Source organism: Salmo trutta, chromosome 23 (genome assembly GCF_901001165.1).
Source record: "Salmo trutta chromosome 23, fSalTru1.1, whole genome shotgun sequence".
NCBI classification, from domain to species: Eukaryota; Metazoa; Chordata; class Actinopteri; order Salmoniformes; family Salmonidae; genus Salmo; species Salmo trutta.
This window is the reverse complement of record NC_042979.1, coordinates 26,648,346-26,670,832: the sequence shown is the minus strand read 5'-3', so window position 1 is coordinate 26,670,832 and position 22,487 is coordinate 26,648,346. Positions and strand designations below refer to the sequence as shown.

The window sequence follows — 22,487 nt, the reverse complement described above, 5'->3', positions numbered from 1 at the left end:
CTTTTATCCAATGTAAAAAACACCATTTAAAATTTTGCTACATAAGACCGAATCGAGGCGGTCGGTCACATTTAGTCAGCACAACACTGTTATCATCTTTAATATGCTGTTTATCTTCTGGTTTGTTCCACAGAATAATAGTGTCAGAACATAAACTGTGTCCAGTAGTTTTTCTTTCAAAAAGTATCGACAAAAGACAGACTCCGTACAGTGGGGCAGTAGAAACACATATTAAACTTCTGTAGGTGGCACAACTCTGATGTTTCTCTGAGAAAATGTATTCTCTCTCAATAGAGCAATAAAAGGAAAATACTGATTTCTATTTTCAGCTACTATCGTGTATGTAGTGTACTGATACAACATCCAGACTAGTAGAAAAGGAGTCTTGGGTAGGTTTGAAACAGATCATCCTTTCTACAAAGGGGCATAAAGGAGCCATTTGTGTGTGTGAATGTGTGTGTGTCTGTCTGTTTGTGTGCATCCAAGAATGCATTTGCGGCCCAAACAAAGAAGGCATGACTAATGCTATCAAATAATCCTGCCAAACTAATGTGCGAGTAATATCTTATTGAGCAGGTGTCAGTGTGAAGCTGCTGAAGGGGGAGATAGAGAAAGAAGAAGAGAAAATCAGGAAGCCACCCTTTCTCCCAGAATCCTTCACACTGTGTGAAGATCAACAAAGCTTAGCCATAGTATCAGTGACCTGGTATTCCGCTATTTAACTGTTTTTCACTTGTTTTCTTTGTGTGTTTCTAAATGTATTTAGTGTATGTGTGTGTGTCTATGTGTGTATATGTGTGTGTAAATCCCAATACATCTACAGTGCTGCTTGAAAGTATGTGAACCAATTGTGCAATTATAGATTTTTTTGTTTTTACCATGAAATCTTCATTTAATCAGTCTATTTGATCTGACATAACAGGTTTATATTTACCAATACCATATTTTGGTGTAGAGGAAATCATGCGTGTAGTAGAAAAACAAAATTAAAAAAGAATTAGTGCAGGTGTAAAAATAAGTGAACTCCAAGTTGCATTGGTTAAATCAAGTAGGTAAGTAGAATTAGGTGGTATACCAAATGAACCAATCAAAGGAGAGATCGTTAGGAAAGAGTTTGGGCGGGATTCTGATAAATTCAGATAATAAACCTGGTCAGTTTGGTGTTACCCATCCAGGTGAATGCAAAGCACACCATACAGAGAGGAAAGGAGATCTCAGAGGACATCAGTCTGGGGAAGGCTAAAATAATATAACCTCACTAGGATAGGGGGCAGCAATCCGAATTTTGGATGAAAAGCTTGCCCAAATTAAACTGCCTGCTACTCAGGTCCAGAAGCTAGGATATGCATATAATTGGTAGATTTGGATAGAAAACACTCTAAAGTTTCCAAACCTGTTAATATAATGTCTGTGAGTATAACAGAACTGATATGGCAGGCAAAAACCTGAGGAAAATCCATCCAAGAAGTGCTATTATTTTGAAATACCTGTTTTTCCAAAGACTTATGATGCAGTTCACGATCCCTATGGCTTTCACTACATGTGGGCTGTCTTTAGGCATTGTTTCAGGCTTTTACTCTGAAAAATGAGGGAGAAACACCACTTTCAATGAGAGGACAGTGGAAATTTCCAGACATGAGTCCAGCGCATGACCGGGAGCGTGCCTTTCTTGTTTCTCCTTTTCTATTGACGAAGCTATTGTCCGATTGAAATATGATTGATTATTCATGACAAAAACAACCTGAGGATTGATTATAAACATCGTTTGACATGTTTCTACAAACCTTTATTGCACTTTTTTGATTTTACGTCTGTCTGTTGTGACCGCGCTTTGTTTGTAACGATCGTCGTGCAGGAAGGAAGAAGTGGACCAAGGCGCAGCTGGGAGCGAACACATGTTATTTATTACAGACTGAAATAACACGGTCAAAACAGAGAATAAACGTATCGTTACTGCTCCAACAAAAAGAGACAACACCCCACAAACATCGTGGGGGAAAAGGAACTTAAATGTGATTCCCCAATCAGAGGCAACTAGCGACAGCTGTCTCTGATTGGGAATCGACAGAACCCAACATAGAAATAAGCCCCAAAGCAAGGCTATACCAAAAACATAGAAAATAAACTATAGAAATGCCACACCCTGACCAAAATAGAAGAGTTCACCTGGTCAGGGCGTGACAGTACCCCCCCTCCAACGGTGCGTACTCCCGGCGCACCAACCTAAAGTCTATTAGGGGGGGGACCGGGTGGGCGCCTCACCCTCGGTGGAGGCTCTGGCCCCGGGCGTGTTTCTCCCCCTGCCTCCACCCTAGCCCTACCCCTCTGACCCGGACTGGACCACGGTGGAGCGGCATGCTCAGGCTCCGGAGCGGAGCCGCCGACCGGAACAGGACTGGTCACCGGTGGACCGGACACAGGCCGTGCCGGACTGTGGACACGCACCGTGGGCCTGGTGCGGGGAACAGGGACGGGCCGGACAGGACCGGGGACACGCACCACCAACCTGGTGCGGGGAGCAGGGATGGGCCGGATTGGACTGGGGACACGCACCAGCAACCTGGTGCGGGTAGCAGGGACGGGCCGGACTGGACTAGGGACACGCACCCCCGGCTTGGTGCGGGGAGCAGGGATGGGCCGGACAGAACTGGGGACACGCACCACTAACTTGGTGCGGGGAGCAGGGATGGGCCGGACAGGACTGGGGACACGCACCACTAACCTGGTGCGGGGAGCAGGGACGGGCCGGACTGGACTGGGGACACGCACCACTGGCTTGGTGCGGGGAGCAGGGATGGGCCGGACAGGACTGGGGACACGCACCACTGGCTTGGTGCGGGGAGCAGGGATGGGCCGGACTGGACTGGGGACACGCACCACTAACCTGGTGCGGGGAGCAGGGACGGGCCGGACTGGACTGGGGACACGCACCACTGGCTTGGTGCGGGGAGCAGGGATGGGCCGGACAGGACTGGGGACACGCACCACTGGCTTGGTGCGGGGAGCAGGGATGGGCCGGACTGGACTGTGGACACGCACCACATTCGCCCGGCAAGGGCGAGGTGCTGGCACAGGACGTGCTGGACCGTGACCGCACACCGGCGACACAGTGCGCATAAGCGGCGCCGGATATCCTGGACCGAGGAGGCGCACTGGAGGTCTGGAGTGCACAGCTGACATCACCCGTTCTGGCTCAACGCCCACCTTAGCCTGGCAAGTGTGGAGCGCTGGCACAGAACGCACTGGGCTGTGCAGCCGTAACAGAGACACAGTGCGCGTCCTCGGCGCAGGATACATCGGACCGAGAAGGGGCACCGGAGGCCAGGAGCGCTGAGCCGGCACAACACGTCCTCGCTGAACACTCCCCCTAGCCCGGCAAATGTGGGGCGCTGGCACAGAGCGCACTGGGCTGTGCAGGCGCACTGGCGATACCGTGCGCACCTCTGCCACCCAAGGCTCTTCCTCCACGCTGTCCCTACGCAGGTCCTCCAGGACCTGCCACATCTCTGCCTCCTCCTTCGCCGTTATCCCCCACGAGAGCAGTGGTCTCTTCCTCTGCCCTTCCGGACCACCCCATTAGCCCCCCCAAAAAATTTTCTTGGGGGTGTCTTCCGGGCCTCCTCGACCGCCGCCTGCGACTCCTTCCACCGGCTGGCATCACCTCCTCGACCTGGGAATCCTTCCGCCAGGGTCCTTTCCCCGACATGATCTCCTCCCAGGTCCAGAACTCCTTCCCCTCGCGAGCCCATCTCTCGCGCTCCTTATCCTCCCGCTGCTTGGTCCTGGTTCGGTGGGGTGTTCTGTAACGATCGTCGTGCAGGAAGGAAGAAGTGGACCAAGGCGCAGCTGGGAGCGAACACATGTTATTTATTACAGACTGAAATAACACGGTCAAAACAGAGAATAAACGTATCGTTACTGCTCCAACAAAAAGAGACAACACCCCACAAACATCGTGGGGGAAAAGGAACTTAAATGTGATTCCCCAATCAGAGGCAACTAGCGACAGCTGTCTCTGATTGGGAATCGACAGAACCCAACATAGAAATAAGCCCCAAAGCAAGGCTATACCAAAAACATAGAAAATAAACTATAGAAATGCCACACCCTGACCAAAAAAGAAGAGTTCACCTGGTCAGGGCGTGACATTGTTCCAATGGATTACTGAACAAAACGCACCAACAAAATGGAGGTTTTTGAATATAAAGAGGGACATTATCGAACAAAACAAACATTTATTGTGTAACATGGAGTCTTGGGAGTGCAATCATATGAAGATCATCAAAGGTAAGTGATACATTTTATCGCTTTTTCTGACTTTTGTTACTTGTCTACTTGGCTGGTTACTGTTTGTAATTATTTGTCTGCTGGGTGCTGTTCTCAGATAATCGCATGGTTTGCTTTCTTAACTTTGCCAGAGACCACCTGGACAAACCTGAAGATTTCTGGAAGTCCATTCTCTGGAACGATGAATCCAAAATGGACCTTTTTGGTCACAATCAACACCGCTATGTTTGGCGAAAACCCAACACTGCCTACCACCAAAATAACCTTATCCCAACAGTCAAGCATGGTAGTGGGAATGTCAAGATCTGGAGATGCTTTTCCTCCTCTGGACCTGGACGACTCCACATCATTAAGGGAACCATGAATTCTGAGGTATACCAGGAGATTCTTGAACAGAACGTCAGGCCATCATTCAAGGAGCTAAAGCTGGGCTGAAAATGGGTCATCCAACAAGACAATGACCCAAAGCATTCAAGCAAATCTACCAAAGAATGGCTCAGGTGAAAGGAGATTTGTGTTTTGGATTGGTCAAGTCAAAGTCCTGACCTAAATCCAATCGAGATATTGTGGCAGGACCAGAAGCGGGCAGTTCATGCCAGACACCCCTCAAACCTCACTCAATTAGCTCAGTTCTGAAGGACTGGGCAAAAATCCCTCAAAACAGATGACAGAGACTGATTACTGGCTCTAGGAGACGTTTACTCCAAGTTATCGCTGCTAATGAAGGTGCCACAAGCTATTGACTGAAGGGGTTCACATATTTTTGCACAAATCAGTTTCTGTTAAATAAACCACTTTTGTTAAATAAACAATGACAATATATTATGTTTTTTGTTTCTGTTTTTTACTTGGAATGTCTTATTATACAAATTGGGGTTTTAATATTTAATATTTTTATATTTTATAGCAAAAATAATTACCAGCCCTGTAGGGTTCAGATACTTTCAAGCAGCACTGTATATCCCTCTCTTCCCTCTCCTTTTCATTGCATTTCCATCCCTCTATGCCCATTTTTCTATTCTCTCTCTGTACCTCTCTTCACATGTCTCTCCCTCTCTCCATCTCTGCCTTTCCTTGTGGCTCAGGTCTTGCCAATGGATCTTGACAGAGTGCCATGAGGAGGAGATACCGCATCCATCGCTCTATCTCCTCCACCCTTGCTCTCATGGATAATGATGTTCTGTTTTTACTCTCTTTAGTTTACTCTCCTCTTTCTCCCCCACTCTCCTTCTCTCTCCACGCTCTCCCCCCACCCCTCTTTCTCCAGCTCCCCACTCCCTCCATCCTTCCCACCTCCTTCCTTCTCTCTATCCTTCTCCCTGGCAGTGATCATGTGCTGTGATCTCTCTCTGGTTCTCTGTGCCATTGTCTGGCTTCTGGCTGGGTCTGTGGAGCGGCCCCGCAGGGAGTAACCGTGCGCCAGCTACAAGTGCTTCCTGATCCACCCAGCAAAGCTTGGCAAAGCACAGTGTGTGTTAGTGTGTGTGTGTGTGAGTTCCCCGCTCGGCCCTGGATGTCTCTGTCACGCTTATCGTCGCGGCCAGGGAACAGGGATTATCCAAATGCTATGTGTTTGTAGAGACTTGAGATGCTCACAGGGCAGATGTGCACATATACGTACACCAAGATGAGGCTTGTTGTCAATGTGGCTTGGACTGCAGGTTGTGGTGGCAGACAGGTAGCTTCAGGGGGTGCATTTGACACATTTTCCACTTCTGAACGCTGCTTCGGGGAAACATTTGCGCAATGTGACATTGGAGACATGGAGCCCAGCATGTGGGGACTGTGGGGGGGACGGTGGTTGTCTGGCAGAGTGCCAGACGCGAAATGAACCCTAGCAGACAAGCGGAACATTGGAACATGCTCCCAGCAACATTTTCAGTCTGGTCCCAGCTGTGTCACACTTCCTCCCGATACCAAAGGGACACATTAATGCACAAATTAAGGCATGATAATTCAGCCATTAAAAACGCTGCAAGTCACACGTGTTCGCTGCCTCCTCCACATCGTCTGGTTAACCTAGATGTAAATAAGCTTGTGAGTTGTAGTTATTATAACTCTGCTATTTTTAATGTCTCTCTTACTCCTTTCTCGTTCACTTCTCAATTATATTCTACTGTCTCTCTCTCTCTGTCTCCGTAGTTCAGAATCACTTCAGCTACTGTGTCTGTATCTCTGTGTCCGTATCTCTCTCTCTCATCCTCTCTCTCTCTCTCTCTCTCTCTCTCTCTCTCTCTCTCTCTCTCTCTCGCAGCCCCTGCTCGGTGGGAGGTAGATGATGCCAGGCCGACCGACTGTGATCCTAATACACATCACTGGACTCATCCTCCACAGGAACAGAGAGCCCTCTTTCCCTCCCTTTCTCCTTCTCCCTCTCCCCCTCTCCTCCTCAAATATCTCTTCAACAAAGAGTTTGCAGGAACTGATAGCCTTTCCGCTTCTCCTCCCTCCCACCTTCCCTTCCTTCTCTCCCTCTTCGACTATCGCTTCTATCTTTCCATGTAAGCGAGCACGGGAACGGATATTCTCTCCTTCCCCCCTCTCTCAATTTTCCATCTCTCTTTATCTCTCCATCTTCATCTGGGTATCAACTGTCTCCCAGTTAAAGATCCGTCAGGAACAAATACCCCCGTCTGTCCTCTCCTTCCTCTCCATTCTCTTCTTTCATTCTTTCTCTCCATGTCTCTCTACCTCCTTAACCATTTCTACACTCCAATCCTACTCTGTCTATCTGGGACCGGGGACTGCAATACACCTGTCGCCTTCGCACACTCTCAAAGATCCAATTCTAAACCAATATCTGTGTCCTACTCATAGGCCCCTTACAGACTACTCCTCCCTTGCAGTTAGACATCTTTCCAGTCCCTCCTTATCTAGACATGGGTTTGGAATCAGGCCCAAGAAATTCCTAACAAATACTATTTGGACTAAGTTCTGCTACTTCATTTGAGTACCTTTATAATATTTCCAACATAGTTACTTCCTCTCCAAATCCATCAGGATTTATCCTCTATAATGCCATACCCGAGTAGGGCTGATACCATTCCTAAAACCTCCTAAGTGTAGTTTATCAGCATTGCAGCGTTCTGCTATGGGAGGCTCAATCTGGTAAGCGACAATTACACACATTATTCTACCAGCTCTGCATTCAAGTCTGTTCTGCTCTGCCTTATCAAAAGACTGGGGGAAACTTGCAGAGGGATAAGAAAATTAGAGAAGGAGAAATGTGTTGTGTTGCCATTTGAAGATCCTCAGAACTGTAACTTTCATGTTGTTGCTGCGGCATCTCAGTCTTTGCACCTTGTTCTTAACTGAGCTTGAAGTATGTTGTGCTCTCAGTACATGAGAGTTTAGGGAATATAGATAAACGTGGTTATTGGAGAACCATGGATATTTTCGAGCATGGGAAGTGGAGAACATGGAAGGTACAGTGGAGGAGAGATTAGAACATGGAAGGTACAGCAGAGGAGAGATTAGAACATAAAAGATACAGCGGATGAGAGATTAAAACATGGAAGGAACAGAGGAGAAGAGACTAGAACATGGAAGGTATAGCGGAGGAGAGATTAAAACATGGAAGGTACCGTGCAGGAGAGATTAGAACATGGAAGGTACAGATGAGGAGAGATTAGAAGGTACAGAGGGGTAGAGATTATAACATGGAAGGTACAGTGCAGGAGAGATTAGAACATGGAAGGTACAGCGGAGGAGAGATTAGAACATAAAATATACAGTGGATGAAAGATTAAAACATGGAAGGTACAGCGGAGGAGAGATTAGAACATGGAAGGTACAGAGGAGGAGAGATTATAACATTGAAGGTACAGCGGAGGAGAGATTAGAACATGAAAGGGGAATGTTCATCTTGGCGACGTTCTATAATCTTTTAATCAGTGGCCAGCTATCATCTCCCTGTGTGTATCCCTAGATATTCGCTTAGGGAATCACACATGTAGTGTGTGTACACAGATAGATGTTAGCACACAGACACACACACACACTGAAACATTAACCCCTTGATGCAGAAAGAGATGACAACACAGTGGGTTTAGTGGGTTCGCTGCAGATAACTCTTTCACTTTGCTTTTATGGGAAGTGTTGCAGCGCGACTGTCAACCTCAGTCAGACTCGCACTTCATGTTTCCTTTGGCCTGGTTACCTATAAGGCAGAACCGCACGCAACATCAGGGTCTAGCCTTGATGCTAATCATGTACACAGTGGAAATAAAATGCCACCTCGATGGTATTAGACACAGAACCATGCATAGACTCACACACACACACACACACACACACACACACACACACACACACACACACACACACACACACACACACACACACACACACACACACACACATACAATATGTTGTGAATGAACTCTCACTGCACTCACCTATATTGAATATTCATGTCTGTTGCTTGGTTTGAAACCTGTACTAAGCTTTGCATTAAAGCACAAGTCTATAAGCACACAATTTACAAAGAAATCAAAAGAGAAGTGAAAACGAACTGTCATAACTATTCACATTGGTTTAAAATACGCAGTGGCTGCGGATCCGGATTTTCTGGAAACCTGATTTGCCCGTGGCTAAACTATAGGACTGTTGTGCTATCACAGATGGGAATATGTTTCGGGATTCTTCCGATGGCATTGAGGAGTACACCCCATCAGTCACTGGCTTCATCAATAAGTGCATCGATGACGTCGTCCCCACAGTGACAGTACAACCAGAAGCCATGGATTACAGGCAACATCCGTACTGAGCTAAAGGGTAGAGCTGCCGCTTTCAAGCTTATAAGAAATCCCGCTATGCCCTCCGACGAACCATCAAATAGGCAAAGTGTCAATACAGGACTATGATTGAATCGTACTACACCGGCTCTGATGCTCGTCGGATGTGGCAGTGCTTTCAAACTAATACAGACTAGAAAGGGAAGCACAGCCGCGAGCTGCCCAGTGACACAAGCCTACCAGATGAGCTAAATTACTTCTCTGCTCGCTTCGAGTTAAGTAACACTGAAGCATGCATGAGAGCATCAACTGTTCCGGACGACTGTGTGACCACACTCTCCGTAGCCGATTTGAGTAATAACTTTAAACAGGTCAATATTCATTAGGCCGCAGGACCAGAAGGATTACCAGGACGTGTACTCCGAGCATGCGCTGACCAACTGGCAAGTGTCTTCACTGACATTTTCAACCTCTCCCTGTCCGAGTCTGTAATACCAACATGTTTCAAGCAGACCACCATAGTCCCTGTGCACAAGAACATTCAGGTAACCTGCCAAAATGACTACAGACCCAAGGCACTCATGTCTATAGCCATGAAGTGTTTTGAAAGGTTGGTAATGGCTCACATCAACACCATTATCCCAGAAACCCTAGACCCACTCCAACTTGCATACCGCCCCAACAGATGATACAATCTCTATTGCACTTAACACAGCCCTTTCCCACCTGGACAAAAGGAACACCTATGGAAAATGCTATTCATTGACTACAGCGCAGCGTTCAAAACCATAGTGCCCTGCAAGCTCATCACTAAGCTAGGGACCCTGGGACGAAACACCTCTGCAACTGGATCCTGGACTTCCTGACTGGCTGCCCCCAGATGGTAAGGGTAGGCAACAACACGTCTGCCATGCTGATCCTCAACACTGGGGCCCCTCAGGGGTGTGTACTTATTCCCCTCCTGTACTCCCTGTTCACCCACGACTGCGTGGCCGAACATGGCTCCAACACCATCATTAAGTTTGTTGACAACACAACAGTGGTAGGCCTGATCACCGACCATAATGAGACAGAGAACTGGCAGTGTGGTGGCAGGACAGCAATCTCTCCCTCAATGTGAGCAAGACAAAGGAGCTGATCATGGACTACAGGAAAAGGCGGGGCCGAACAGGCCCCCATTAACATCGATAGGGTTGTAGTGGAGCGGGTCGAGAGCTTCAAGTTTCTTGGTGTCCACATCACCAACAAACTATCATGTTCCAAACACACCAAGACAGTCGTGAAGAGGGCACGACAAAACCTTTTCCCCCTCAGGAGACTGAAAAGATTTGGCATGGGTCTCCAGATCCTCAAAACGTTCTACAGCTGCACCATCGAGAGCATCCTGACTGGTTGCATCACCGCCTGGTATGGCAACTGCTCGGCATCTGACCGTAAGGCGCTACAAAGGGTAGTGCCTATGGCCCAGTACATCACTGGGGTCAAGCTTCCTGCCATCCAGGAACTATATAATAAGCGGTGTCAGAGGACTCCAGTCACCCAAGTCATAGGCTTTTTTCTCTGTTACCGCACGGCAAGCGATACCGGAGCGCCAAGTCTAGGACCAAAAGGCTCCTTAACAGCTTCCCACAATAAATTGGGTGAATTTTGGCCCGTTCCTCCTGACAGAGCTGGTGTAACTGAGTCAGGTTTGTAGGCCTCCTTGCTCGCACACGCTTTTTCAGTTCTGCCCACAAATTTTCTATAGGATTAAGGTCAGGGCTTTGTGATGGCCACTCCAATACCTTGACTTGGTTGTCCTTAAGCCATTTTGCCACAACTTTGGAAGTATGCTTGGTGTCATTGTCCATTTGGAAGACCCATTTGCGACCAAGCTTTAACTTCCTGATTGATGTCTTGAGATGTTGCTTCAATATATCCACATAATTTTCCTTTTTCATGATGCCATCTATTTTGTGAAGTGCACCAGTCCCTCCTGCATTAAAGCACCCCCACAAAATGATGCTGCCACCCCCGTGCTTCACGGTTGGGATGGTGTTCTTCGGCTTGCAAGCCTCCCCCTTTTTCCTCCTAACATAATGATGGTCATTATGGCCAAACAGTTCTATTTTTGTTTCATCAGACCAAAGGACATTTCTCCAAAAAGTACGATCATTGTCCCCATATGCAGTTGCAAACCGTAGTCTGGCTTTTTTTTGTGGTTTTCTTCCTTGGTGAGCGGCCTTTCAGGTTATATTGATATAGGACTCGTTTCACTGTGTATATTGATACTTTTGTATATGTTACCTCCAGCATCTTCACAAGGTCCTTTGCTGTTGTTCTGGGATTGATTTGCACTTTACGCACCAAAGTACGTTCATCTCTTGGAGACAGAATGCGTCTCCTTCCTGAGTGGTATGACGTATGGTCCCATGGTGTTTATACTTGCGTACTATTGTTTGTACAGATGAACATGGTACCTTCAGGCGTTTGGAAATATCCCCCAAGGATGAACCAAACTTGTGGAGGTCTACAATTTTTTTCTGAGGTCTTGGCTGATTTCTTTTGATTTTCCCATGATGTCAAGCAAAGAGGCACTGAGTTTGAAGGTAGGCCTTGAAATACATCCACAGGTACACCTCCAATTGACTCAAATGATGTCAATTAGCCTATCAGGAGCTTATAAAGCCATGTCATAATTTTCTGGAATTTTCCAAGCTGTTTAAAGGCACAGTCAACTTAGTGTATGTAAACTTCTGACCCACTGGAATTGTGATACAGTGAAATAATCTGTCTGTAAACAATTGTTGGAATAAATACTTGTCATGCACAAAGTAGATGTCCTAACCGACTTGCCAAAACTATAGTTTGTTAACAAGAAATTTGTGGAGTGGTTGAAAACCGAGTTTTAATGACTCCAACCTAAGTGTATGTTAACTTCCGACTTCAACTGTATGCTTCACCATAGGCAAGCGAGTAAACTCCCACTGACGTCCATCCCTACTGGCTAATGTACAATAAATCGAAAATAAAATTGATGACCTACAATTACGATTATCCTACCAACGGGACATTAAAAACTGTAATATCTTATGTTTCACCGAGTCGTGGCTGAACGACGACACGGATAATATAGAGCTGGCGGGATTTTCCATGCACTGGCAGAACAGAGAAGAAGCTACGTCTTGTAAGACGAGGGGTGGTGGTGTGTGTCTATTTGTCAATAACAGCTGGTGCGCAATGTCTAATATTAAAGAAGTCTCTAGATATTGCTCATCTGAGGTGTAGAGTACCTTATGATAAGCTGTAGACCACACTATCTACCAAGAGAGTTCTCATCTATATTATTTGTAGCCGTCTATTTGCCACCAGACCGATGCTGGTACTAAGACCACAGTCAACCAACTCTATAAGGCCATAAGCAAACAAGAAAATGCTCATCCAGAAGCGGCGCTCCTACCGGCCGGGGACTTTAATGCAGGCAAACTTAAAGCCTGTTTAAAGTTAATTTGTTTCAATGTACCGGTAGGCACCTGCGGCTTATAGACATGTGTGGCTTATTTATGTTCAAAATAATAAAAACATTTAAATTCAGTGGGTGCGGCTTATATTCAGGTGTTCTAAATAGTCCGGAAATTACGGTACTCTCTTTCATCCCCATGAGAAGACAGGAGAAAACAGATGCCATCACATTTATACGTCAACACAGAATCATATTACGTTCTCCCAGGAGACACATGCATGCATATTTCTGCTTTCTATCCTGTCATAAGCTTCACATTTCAGAGCCCTCCAGCCCTGCTGCACTGGTGAAACAACTTTAGCATTAGTGCTGGTGTTGTTTGGCTGCTCCATTTGATTCACAGCTTACTGCGCTAACCACTACAGCCTTCCCCTAGGGCCAGGCCTGCCTCTCAGACACACTTTAACAGTCATTAGTGAGCTGCTGCTACACAACTGCTACCTGAGTGTATTGCGCGCGTGTGTGTAGGCCTGCTTGAGTGTATTGTTCCATCATAACCTTTGCTGTCTTGCTTCAGTGCTCTATTAATATATACAGTGCCGTCTGAAATTATTGACACCCTTGATAAAGATGAGCAAAAATGACTGTATGAAATAAATAATTGAACTACTGAGCTATATTGTATGCTAACATTTTTGGGGAAATTATATAATTTTATACTAATACAACTGCTCACAATTGCTCTTGATGTTGTGGCCAATTAACCACATCTTTGTGGTTGGGATTATTGTCTTGCTGGAAGATCCACTTGTGGACAAGTTTCAGCCTCCTGGCAGAGGCAACCAGGTTTTCAACGGTATTATGAACTTTACCCAGTACAAGGATATTTTAACCAAAAACCTGGTTCTCTGCCAGGAGAAGCTTGGCCACAAGTGGATCTTCCAGCAAGGCAATAACCCCAAGCACACATCAAAATCCACAAGTAAATGGTTAATTAGCCATGGCAATGGTTAATTTGGCAATGCAATCTCATTATCTGGACTTGAAACCCATTGAAAACCTGTGGTTTGAATTGAGGCCAGTCCATAAGCGCAGACAAAGGATATCAAGGATTCTGTATGGATGAATGGTCTCGCGGTCTGAGGCACTGCATCTCAATACTAGAGGCGTCACTACAGACACTGGTTAGATTCCAGGCTGTATCACAACTGGCCGTGATTGGGAGTCCCATAGGGGGGTGCACAATTGGCTCAGCGTCATCCGGGTTAGGGTTTGGCCGGGGTAGGCCGTCATTGTAAATAAGAATTTGTTCTTAACTGACTTGCCTAGTTAAATAAACATTTTATAAAAAATAAAAGATCCCTCCTAAAGTGTTCTCCAACTCATAAAACATTTCAGAAAAAGGCTCAGTGCCGTTATTCTTTGACCCCTACCTAAAATATTAATTGTTGAACAAAATCTCTTTCTCTGAGCAATTGTATTAGTATAAAATAATAACATTTCCCCATTTGTTGAAGCATACAATATAGCTCATTATTTTAAATATTTATTTTATAGTCATTTTTGTTCATCTTTATATCAAGGGTGTCAATCATTTTGGACCCCACTGTATGCCAGTGTGCTGCCAGTGACATTCTACAGTGGCTGTCTATAACCTGAGACAGCTACACAGACAGAGCCAATGTCAGATACAGTAGATACACAGCACAATGTCCAGATAACTCTCAGTAAATCCCTGATCGCATCCAGAGAAATCCTTCCTTCCGTTACAGCTCTGTGAGCCTCACAGCAATTTCTATGTCCAGGGAAGTGGACTTCTCCACGGGCCTTTACGCTTAACCAATCCCTAGACCAGCCTAGGGCCGTCCACTAGAACACAAGCCTTCCATTTGGAGAGATTAGGCCACTTTGTTCAGTGGAGCGAGTGACAAGAAAAAGAAAGACAAAGAGAGAAAGAGATAGAAAGAGCAAGGGGGGTGGGATGAAGTAGACAGTGGATAGGTGGGAGACACCACTTCCATGCTACTGTAAGTAAGCTTGAGATCCAGACATGAACACCAAGCCTTGAGTGTGTCTGCTGATTTTTCTGGGAAAGAAAATGTAATTGTGTGTGCTCCGAAACGATACTCCTGCTGAGTTTACAGATTTCATCTCACACAAACGCAGTGTTGTCTAATCCGCCGATAGATTCACTATCCACAGGTCATCTAGCAAAGTCGAGCAAAGTTTATAAAACAAGAAAAGAGTTTGGCTTGGCTTCAATCTGAGGTATATTTTTTGTTGTTGCTGTTTCTACTTTGAAGTTTAGATTGACAGAGTACTTGTGGATCAAGCCAGGTATTGGATGATCTGAGTTTGTGTGTGTCAAATGGTCACACAGAGATGATAAAAAAAGTTGCTCTAAAATACTGGCCACATTTAGAATAATTAACGTCAGAAGTCGGAGCTATCTGTTGATAGCAGAGCAGAGTGAGATGTGTTAGGAGAATAACGATCTGACGACTGGCTCCCTTGGTGAAATTACAGAAGTTTGACTACCCAAGAAGTTGGTTTGAAGTTTGAACTTCTGTAACTGTCTGTCTTAGTGGCTCTGAGAGAAGTGGTATGGCGTGTGTGTTAAAATACACACTGAGGTGTCGTAACAGAGTTGACAGGTTCTAGCTCGCTCTCCCAAAAAAGAAATGCCTTTCGTGAACTAACACTCACACTTGACTTTTTCCCCCCTTACTTGCACTGATAGCTACTTTGAGGAAAATGTACTTACTATGACTGTGATATATGGCTGTCCCACCTAGCTATCTTAGGATGAATGCACTAACTAGGAGTCGCTCTGGAGAGCGTCTGCTAAATGACTAAAATGTAAAATGTAAGAGTCAGTCATCTAATATTTAACATGTACTCTTCATGCCTGCAAAAAGGACAAGGAGCCTCCAATTTACAGTTACAGTTTACATTTAGCAGTTTATGACTTATGACACACACACATGCATGCACACATGCACAGGCACTAAGGATGTAACGCATGTACTAAGGATCTAACACATGTAGTAGGGATGCAACGCAGGTACTAAGGATGTAACACAGGTAGTACTAGGGATGTAACACAGGTACTAAGGATGTAACGCAGGTACTAAGGCTGTAACACATGTACTAAGGATGTAACACAGGTAGTAGGGATGTAACACAGGTACTAAGGATGTAACAAAGGTACTAAGGATGTAACACAGGTAGTAGGGATGTAACACAGGTACTAAGGATGTAACAAAGGTAGTAGGGATGTAACACAGGTAGTAGGGATGTAACACAGGTACTAAGGATGTAACACAGGCAGTAGGGATGTAACACAGGTACTAAGGATGTAACAAAGGTACTAAGGCTGTAACACATGTACTAAGGATGTAACACAGGTAGTAGGGATGTAACACAGGTACTAAGGATGTAACACAGGTACTAAGGATGTAACACAGGTAGTAGGGATGTAACACAGGTACTAAGGATGTAACAAAGGTACTAAGGATGTAGCACATGTACTAAGGCTGTAACACATGTACTAAGGCTGTAACACAGGTACTAAGGATGTAACACAGGTAGTAGGGATGTAACACAGGTACTAAGGATGTAACACAGGTATTAAGGATGTAACACAGGTAGTAGGGATGTAACACAGGTACTAAGGATGTAACACAGGTACTAAGGATGTAACACAGGTACTAAGGATGTAACACAGGTAGTAGGGATGTAATACAGGTACTAAGGATGTAACACAGGTAGTAGGGATGTAACACAGGTACTAAGGATGTAACACTGGTACTAAGGATGTAACAAAGGTACTAAGGATGTAACGCAGGTACTAAGGATGTAACGCAGGTACTAGGGACCTATATGTGCATCGGTCCCCGGTTCAAATGTTTAAGATATGAGTGCATCGGTCTGTGGGTCCCCAAACCGATCCAAATGTAGTATGCATTGATTCAAACATTAAGAATCGTCGGTTCCAATTTTTACTTTCTATCTTCCAAAAACACATCTCTCATCTTCTGTAACAACTGCATCCTCTCCTTCAGTGTGGAACTTGTATGTATGTTGACAGTCATTGATCTACAAGTCATTTTGCATGCTGAACAACCACAGGCAATATCAGTAGCCGCTTCGCAATCTGATCACCTATTCCTGATCTGTCACATCTGCCCGTCAAATGGCTTGCGCAACATTAGGCTTTATAAGTTGAGTAACAACCAATGTAATTTGCTAGATAATTTTTATCAAATGCGCTGTTGAAAATTGTGTTTTACCGGAATAAAATTAGCCTAAGCTAACGCCGGAGAGACACAACTCATCTGGCTATAGGTAGGTTTACATGCTGATCGGGGATTACATTCGATTTTATTTAGATTGTTTAGGTTCACCATCAGCAATAGTTTTGGTAGTTTTGCTTGCAAAAAGCAAACATTGCCCCCCCCCAACCGATAGTGGAGTGATAGATAACCAGTTTCCCTTATGGCTCAGCACAGGTGCCTACATACGCCATAGACATACAGCGCCTTCAGAAAGTATTCATACCCCTTGACTTATTCCACATTTTGTTATGTTACAGCCTGAATTCAAAATGGATTCAATATATTTTTTTTCTCACCCATCTACACACAATACCCCATAATGGCAATGATATCTAATTTACATAAGTATTCACGCCCCTGAATCACCTTTGGCAGCGATTACAGCTGTGAGTCTTTCTGGGTAAGTTTCTAAGATGTTTGCACACCTGAATTGTACAATATTTACACATTATTAATTTCAAAATTCTTCAAGCTCTGCAAAGTTGGTTGTTGATCATCAGTCATTTTCGAGTATTGCCATAAAGTTTTAAGTCAAAGCTGTAACTAGGCCACTCAGGAACATTCAATGTCATCTTGGTAAGCAACTCCAGTGTATTTTTGGCCTAGTGTTTTATGTTATTGTCCTACTGAAAGGTGAATTTGTCACCCAGTGTCTGTTGGAAAGCAGACTGAACCAGGTTTTCCTCTAGGATTTTGCCTGTGCTTAGCTCTATTCCTTTTCTTTTTATAATGAAAAACTCCCCAGTCCTTAACGATTACAAGCATACCCATAACATGATGCAACCACCACTATGCTTGAAAATGTGGAGAGTGGTACTCAGTAATGTGTTATATTGGATTTGCCCCAAACATAACACTTTGTATTTGCGACAAAATATGAATTGCATTGCCATATGTTTTGCAGTATTACTTTAGTGCCTTATTGCAAACAGGATGCATCTTTTGGAATATTTTTGTTCTGTACACTGTCAATTAGGTTAGTATTGCGGAGTAACTACAATGTTGTTTATCCATTCTCAATTTTCTCTTATCACAGCCATTAAACTCTGTAACTGTTTTAATGTCACCATTGGCCTCATGGTGAAATCCCTGAGCGGTTTCCTTCCTTTCCGGCAACTGAGTTTGATAGGACGCCTGTATCTTTGTAGTGACTGGGTATATTGATAGACCATCCAAAGCATAATTAATAACTTCACCATGCTCAAAGGGATATTCAATGTCTGCTTTTTTTATTTTGACCCATCTACCAATAGGTGCCCAAGTTTGCGAGGCATTGGAAAACCTCCCTGGTCTTTGTGGTTTAATCTGTGTTTGAAATTCACTGCTCGACTGAGGGACCTTACAGATAATTGTATTGTGTGGGGGACAAAGATGAGGTAGTCATTCAAAAAATCTGGTTAAACACTATTATTGCACACAGAGTGAGTACATGCAACTTATTATGTGACTTGTTAAACACACACACACACACACACACACACACAGTTTTGTATTGCTATCCTTGTGGGGACCAAATAATTGATTCCCATCTAAAATCCTATTTTCCCTAACCCCAAAACCTAAATCTAACCCTAACCTTAACCCTAAGGGTATCCTAACTCCTAAACCTAACCATAACCCCTAACCCTAACCCTAATTGGAACCCTAAACCTAACCCCTATGCCTAAAATATAATTTTTCCTCCTGGGGACAGGAAAAATGTCCCCACTTGTCAGAATTTTCCTTGTTTTACTATCCTTGTGAATACCCACAAGGATAGTTAAACAAAAACACACACAAGTCAGCTCAGATAGATCCAGCTCAGAGAGGCCCAGCGCATGAGCTCCATCAGCAGCAGATTTTAATTTAGATTGTAGAATAGATGCGTTTATGCAGCAAATGTTATTGCATCGAACCGAATCACATCGATTCTTTCTTCTAATCAAACCAAATTGCGCTGAATAGTTTCAAACTAAAACGTACTGTTCCTGTATCGTATCGGAGCCCATGTATCTTGATACGAATCGAAACGGGAAAGATGCACATCCCAATAAGGTATACACACATATACACACACTTCAGAGACATGAAGGAGCCAGATGGGAAGGTAACTGGACAAAAGCAGACACCAAACAATACAGATTTAGAGACGGCAGGAGCTCGATTGTAACTGTGTGGAATATAATTGTCACATGGTGAGGCAATAATATTTTAAGGGTTGGACTTAAGCTTGGGAACAGTCAATAAACTGCATTTTAACCCTCACTGGCCTTCAGTCTTTACAATATGAACACCGTTTTATCACAACAAATGAAATGATAGACTATGGGGAGATTGGTATGAAAAACAGTGTTTCTGTATGTATATTTTTGTGTGTATGTTACATTTACATTACATTTTAGTCACTTAGCAGACGCTCTTATCCAGAGCGACTTACAGTAGTGAATGCATACATTTCATAATTTTTTTGGTTCCCTGTGGGAATCGAAACCACAACCCTGGCGTTGCAAACACCATGCTCTACCAACTGAGCCACACATGTTTGTGTGTGTGGATGCATATTTGTGTGTGTATGTGTGTAAGCATGTGAATGTAAGGTATATGTGTTTGTGTGGGTAGGTGCATAAAAGTGTCTGCATTCATGTGTATGTGTTTCTATGTCACATCAGTGTGTGTCCCACCTGTGCTCTCGTCGGTGTGTTCCTGAGACTGGTGCTGGCTCTGGTGGACCCACTCCCCATTGCACTTGAAGAAGATCTGCAGGGCTGGCCTGGCCCGGCACTTGAGCTTGATGGGGTTGCTCTTGACGATATAGGCATCATCGGGCTCCTGCAGGAAGTGGGGGAGGGTCCCTGAGGTACCATGCTGCAGAGCATCACTCCTGGAACCTGGAGACAAGGAACATGACATTAGACTAGAGTATAAACTAGATAGTGTAGAGTACAGTATAATAGAGTAGAGTAGAGTACAGTAGAATAGAGTAGAGTAGAGGGGAGTAGGGTAGTGTAAAGTAGAGTTGCGTAAAGTAGGTTAGGGTGAAGTAGACTAGAGTAGGTTAGAGTAAAGTAGAATATTAGTAATGTTCCACAAATATCGATAATACCCCAAACACCTCAAAAGTGTCTCAAAAGTACATCCATAACAAAACATCTGCAACAATGTCTAATGAATCAAGAAAGTGTGAGAGATGAGGACACCCAACGCAGCCTCACATTCCCATAGAAAACACTCCCACAATAGACGCTGCTCAACCACCTCAACATGATAGTCTACACCTAATTGACACTCTTTGATCTTTCAAAAGGCAAGCCATTCACAATCCGCTCATTTCAGAGAGCGATTTGGTAACAATAATTAACTGCAATAATTCCTATGTCTGACTCAAACAGAAATCAGGGGTGTATGTATGTACAGTGTGTGTGTGTGTGTGTAATGTATGTGTAGCAGGTGTAATTATACTCTGACTAATCTCCCGCTTAGCTTTCCTCCTGTAACCTCTCATGTACTGTATGTGTGAGGTAGAGTTCTGCATTGGGTTGGATACCCATGGTTCCCGCGGGTGAGCCGCAAAAAACTCAGCTGGTGGGTGAAATTAAAACATTCGGCTCGCAGATCAGAACAATTACATTGCGGGTCGGAAACATTTTAAATCAAGATAATAATACATTTTGTTGTGTTGCATTGTGTTGTGAATTCCATTCTGTGAGCGGCGAGGCAGACATAAGGCTACCAGCAACGCACGTATTGAGAGTGTGTGGAGCAGGGAACCTTCTAGGGCTGTGACGGTCATGGAATTTTGGATGACGGTAATTGGCCAGCCAAATGAACGCTGTCACTGTAATAACTGTTCCAATTTCTCCGCTCCCGACTGCCTGTGCTGCCATAGAAATAGATTGAATAGAACAGTCGTCCCCATTCAAGTCAATGATGGCATAATGGGTGGACTGGCGGCCATTGCGAGCGTACCTATAGGAGCAAAGCAGGAAGTAAAATATGCGCTAAAATATGTGCTGTTGATTTGTTGATTCAACTCAATAGACATCACAAAAAATACATTCCATTGCATGAGCCACATTCTCTGGTCTGATGAAACCAAGATTGAACTCTTTGGCCTGAATGCCAAGCGCTACGTCTGGAGGAAACCTGGCACCATCCCAACGGTGAAGCATGCGGCTGCAAGGTAGCCTAGTGGTTAGAGTGTTGGGTTAGTAGCTGAAAGGTTGCAAGTTCAAATCCCTGAGCTGACAAGGTACAAATCTGTTGTTCTGCCCCTGAATAGTTAACCCACTGTTCCTAGGCTGTTATTGAAAATAAGAATTTGTTCATAACTGACTTTCCTAGTTAAATAATGGTAAAAATAAATGGTGGTGGCAGCATCATGCTGTGGAGATGTTTTTCAGTGGCAGGGACTGGGACACTAGTCAGGATCGAGGGAAAGATGAACAGAGCAAAGTACAGAGATCATTGAAGAAAACCTGCTCCAGAGTGCTCAGAACTTAGGGTGAAGGTTCACCTTCCAAACGGACAACGACCCTAAGCACACAGCCAAGACAATGCATGTGTGGCTTTGGGACAAGTCTCTGAATGTCCTTGCATGGCCCAGCCAGAGCCTGGACTTGAACATCTCTGGAGAGACCTAAAAATAGCTGTGCAGAGATGCTCCCCATCCAACCTGACAGAGCTTGAGAGGATCTGCAGAGAAGAATGGGAGAAACTCCCCAAATTCAGGTGTGCCAAGATTGTAGCATCATACCCAACAATACTTGAGGCTGAAATCGCTGCCAAAGGTGCTTCAACAAAGTACTGAGTAAAGGGTCTGAATAATTATGCCAAAATTTCTAAAACCAGTTTTTGCTTTGTCATTATGTATTGTGTGTAGATTGATGAGAAAAAAATATATTTAGCCCATTTTAGAATAAGGCTGTAACGTAACAAAATGTGGAAAAGGTCAAGGGGTCTGAATACTTTCCGAATGCACTGTATGTATGTGATCAAGGGGTATGTCTCTTTATAAGTAGCGGGGTGCATTCTCCAGCTCCAGAATTATAGCTAGCCGAGTTTCTCTCCAACATCTAATCCATCTCCTCCCTACAGAAGCTCTCCTGTAGGAGGAAGACTCCTGATTGAAGGGAATAGATAAATGACTGTGTGTGATGGACTGGCTGTGTGTGTGTGTTCTGCATGTGTGCGTGTGTGTATTTGATGTTCTAATTTGTGTGTGTGCGTTTGATATTCTGACCGTGTGTGATGTTCTGGCTGTGAAAATCACAGCTCTCACTGGCGTCTACCTCTCTCTTCCCCATAGTGCTACGCTCTTTCTGTCTCCCTGGTTCATGGAACTGAACAAAGAGACATCCTTTAAATTTAGAAATGACTACCCCGGGCTACTGTAGCTACTTGCTCTTTTCTGGAGCGCTCCATTTTGTTCGTGTGTGGCAAGGTGACATGCATTATTTGTGTGTGAATAGCAACAAAACACAGATGCCAGCACACATCCACACACTGACAGAGAGATATACAAAAACATAGATGTGCACTGCACACAAATGGACACAAGGACAGACGGATGCGTGTATACGTCTCAGTACCAAGCCATTGTGCTGTTGCTCTGCTACCTTACAATCCTGTTACTGCTGCTATTCTCCTGTCATTTGCTAGCTAGAGCATCACTTGGTAAGAATAAGTACTTCTTACTGGGATTGTGTA

General features: G+C 44.6%; 1 protein-coding gene across 2 annotated transcripts in view; it reads right to left on the bottom strand.

The window, feature by feature from the left end:
* The window catches only part of LOC115159677 (netrin receptor UNC5D-like), a 314,803-nt gene that overhangs the window by 74,116 nt on the left and 218,200 nt on the right, over positions 1-22,487 (bottom strand). For both annotated transcript variants that reach the window (XM_029709631.1, XM_029709632.1), the window contains exon 2: positions 19,463-19,669. In XM_029709631.1, coding sequence (XP_029565491.1) covers positions 19,463-19,669 — 207 coding nt within the window. The remainder of the gene's footprint in view (positions 1-19,462; positions 19,670-22,487) is intronic.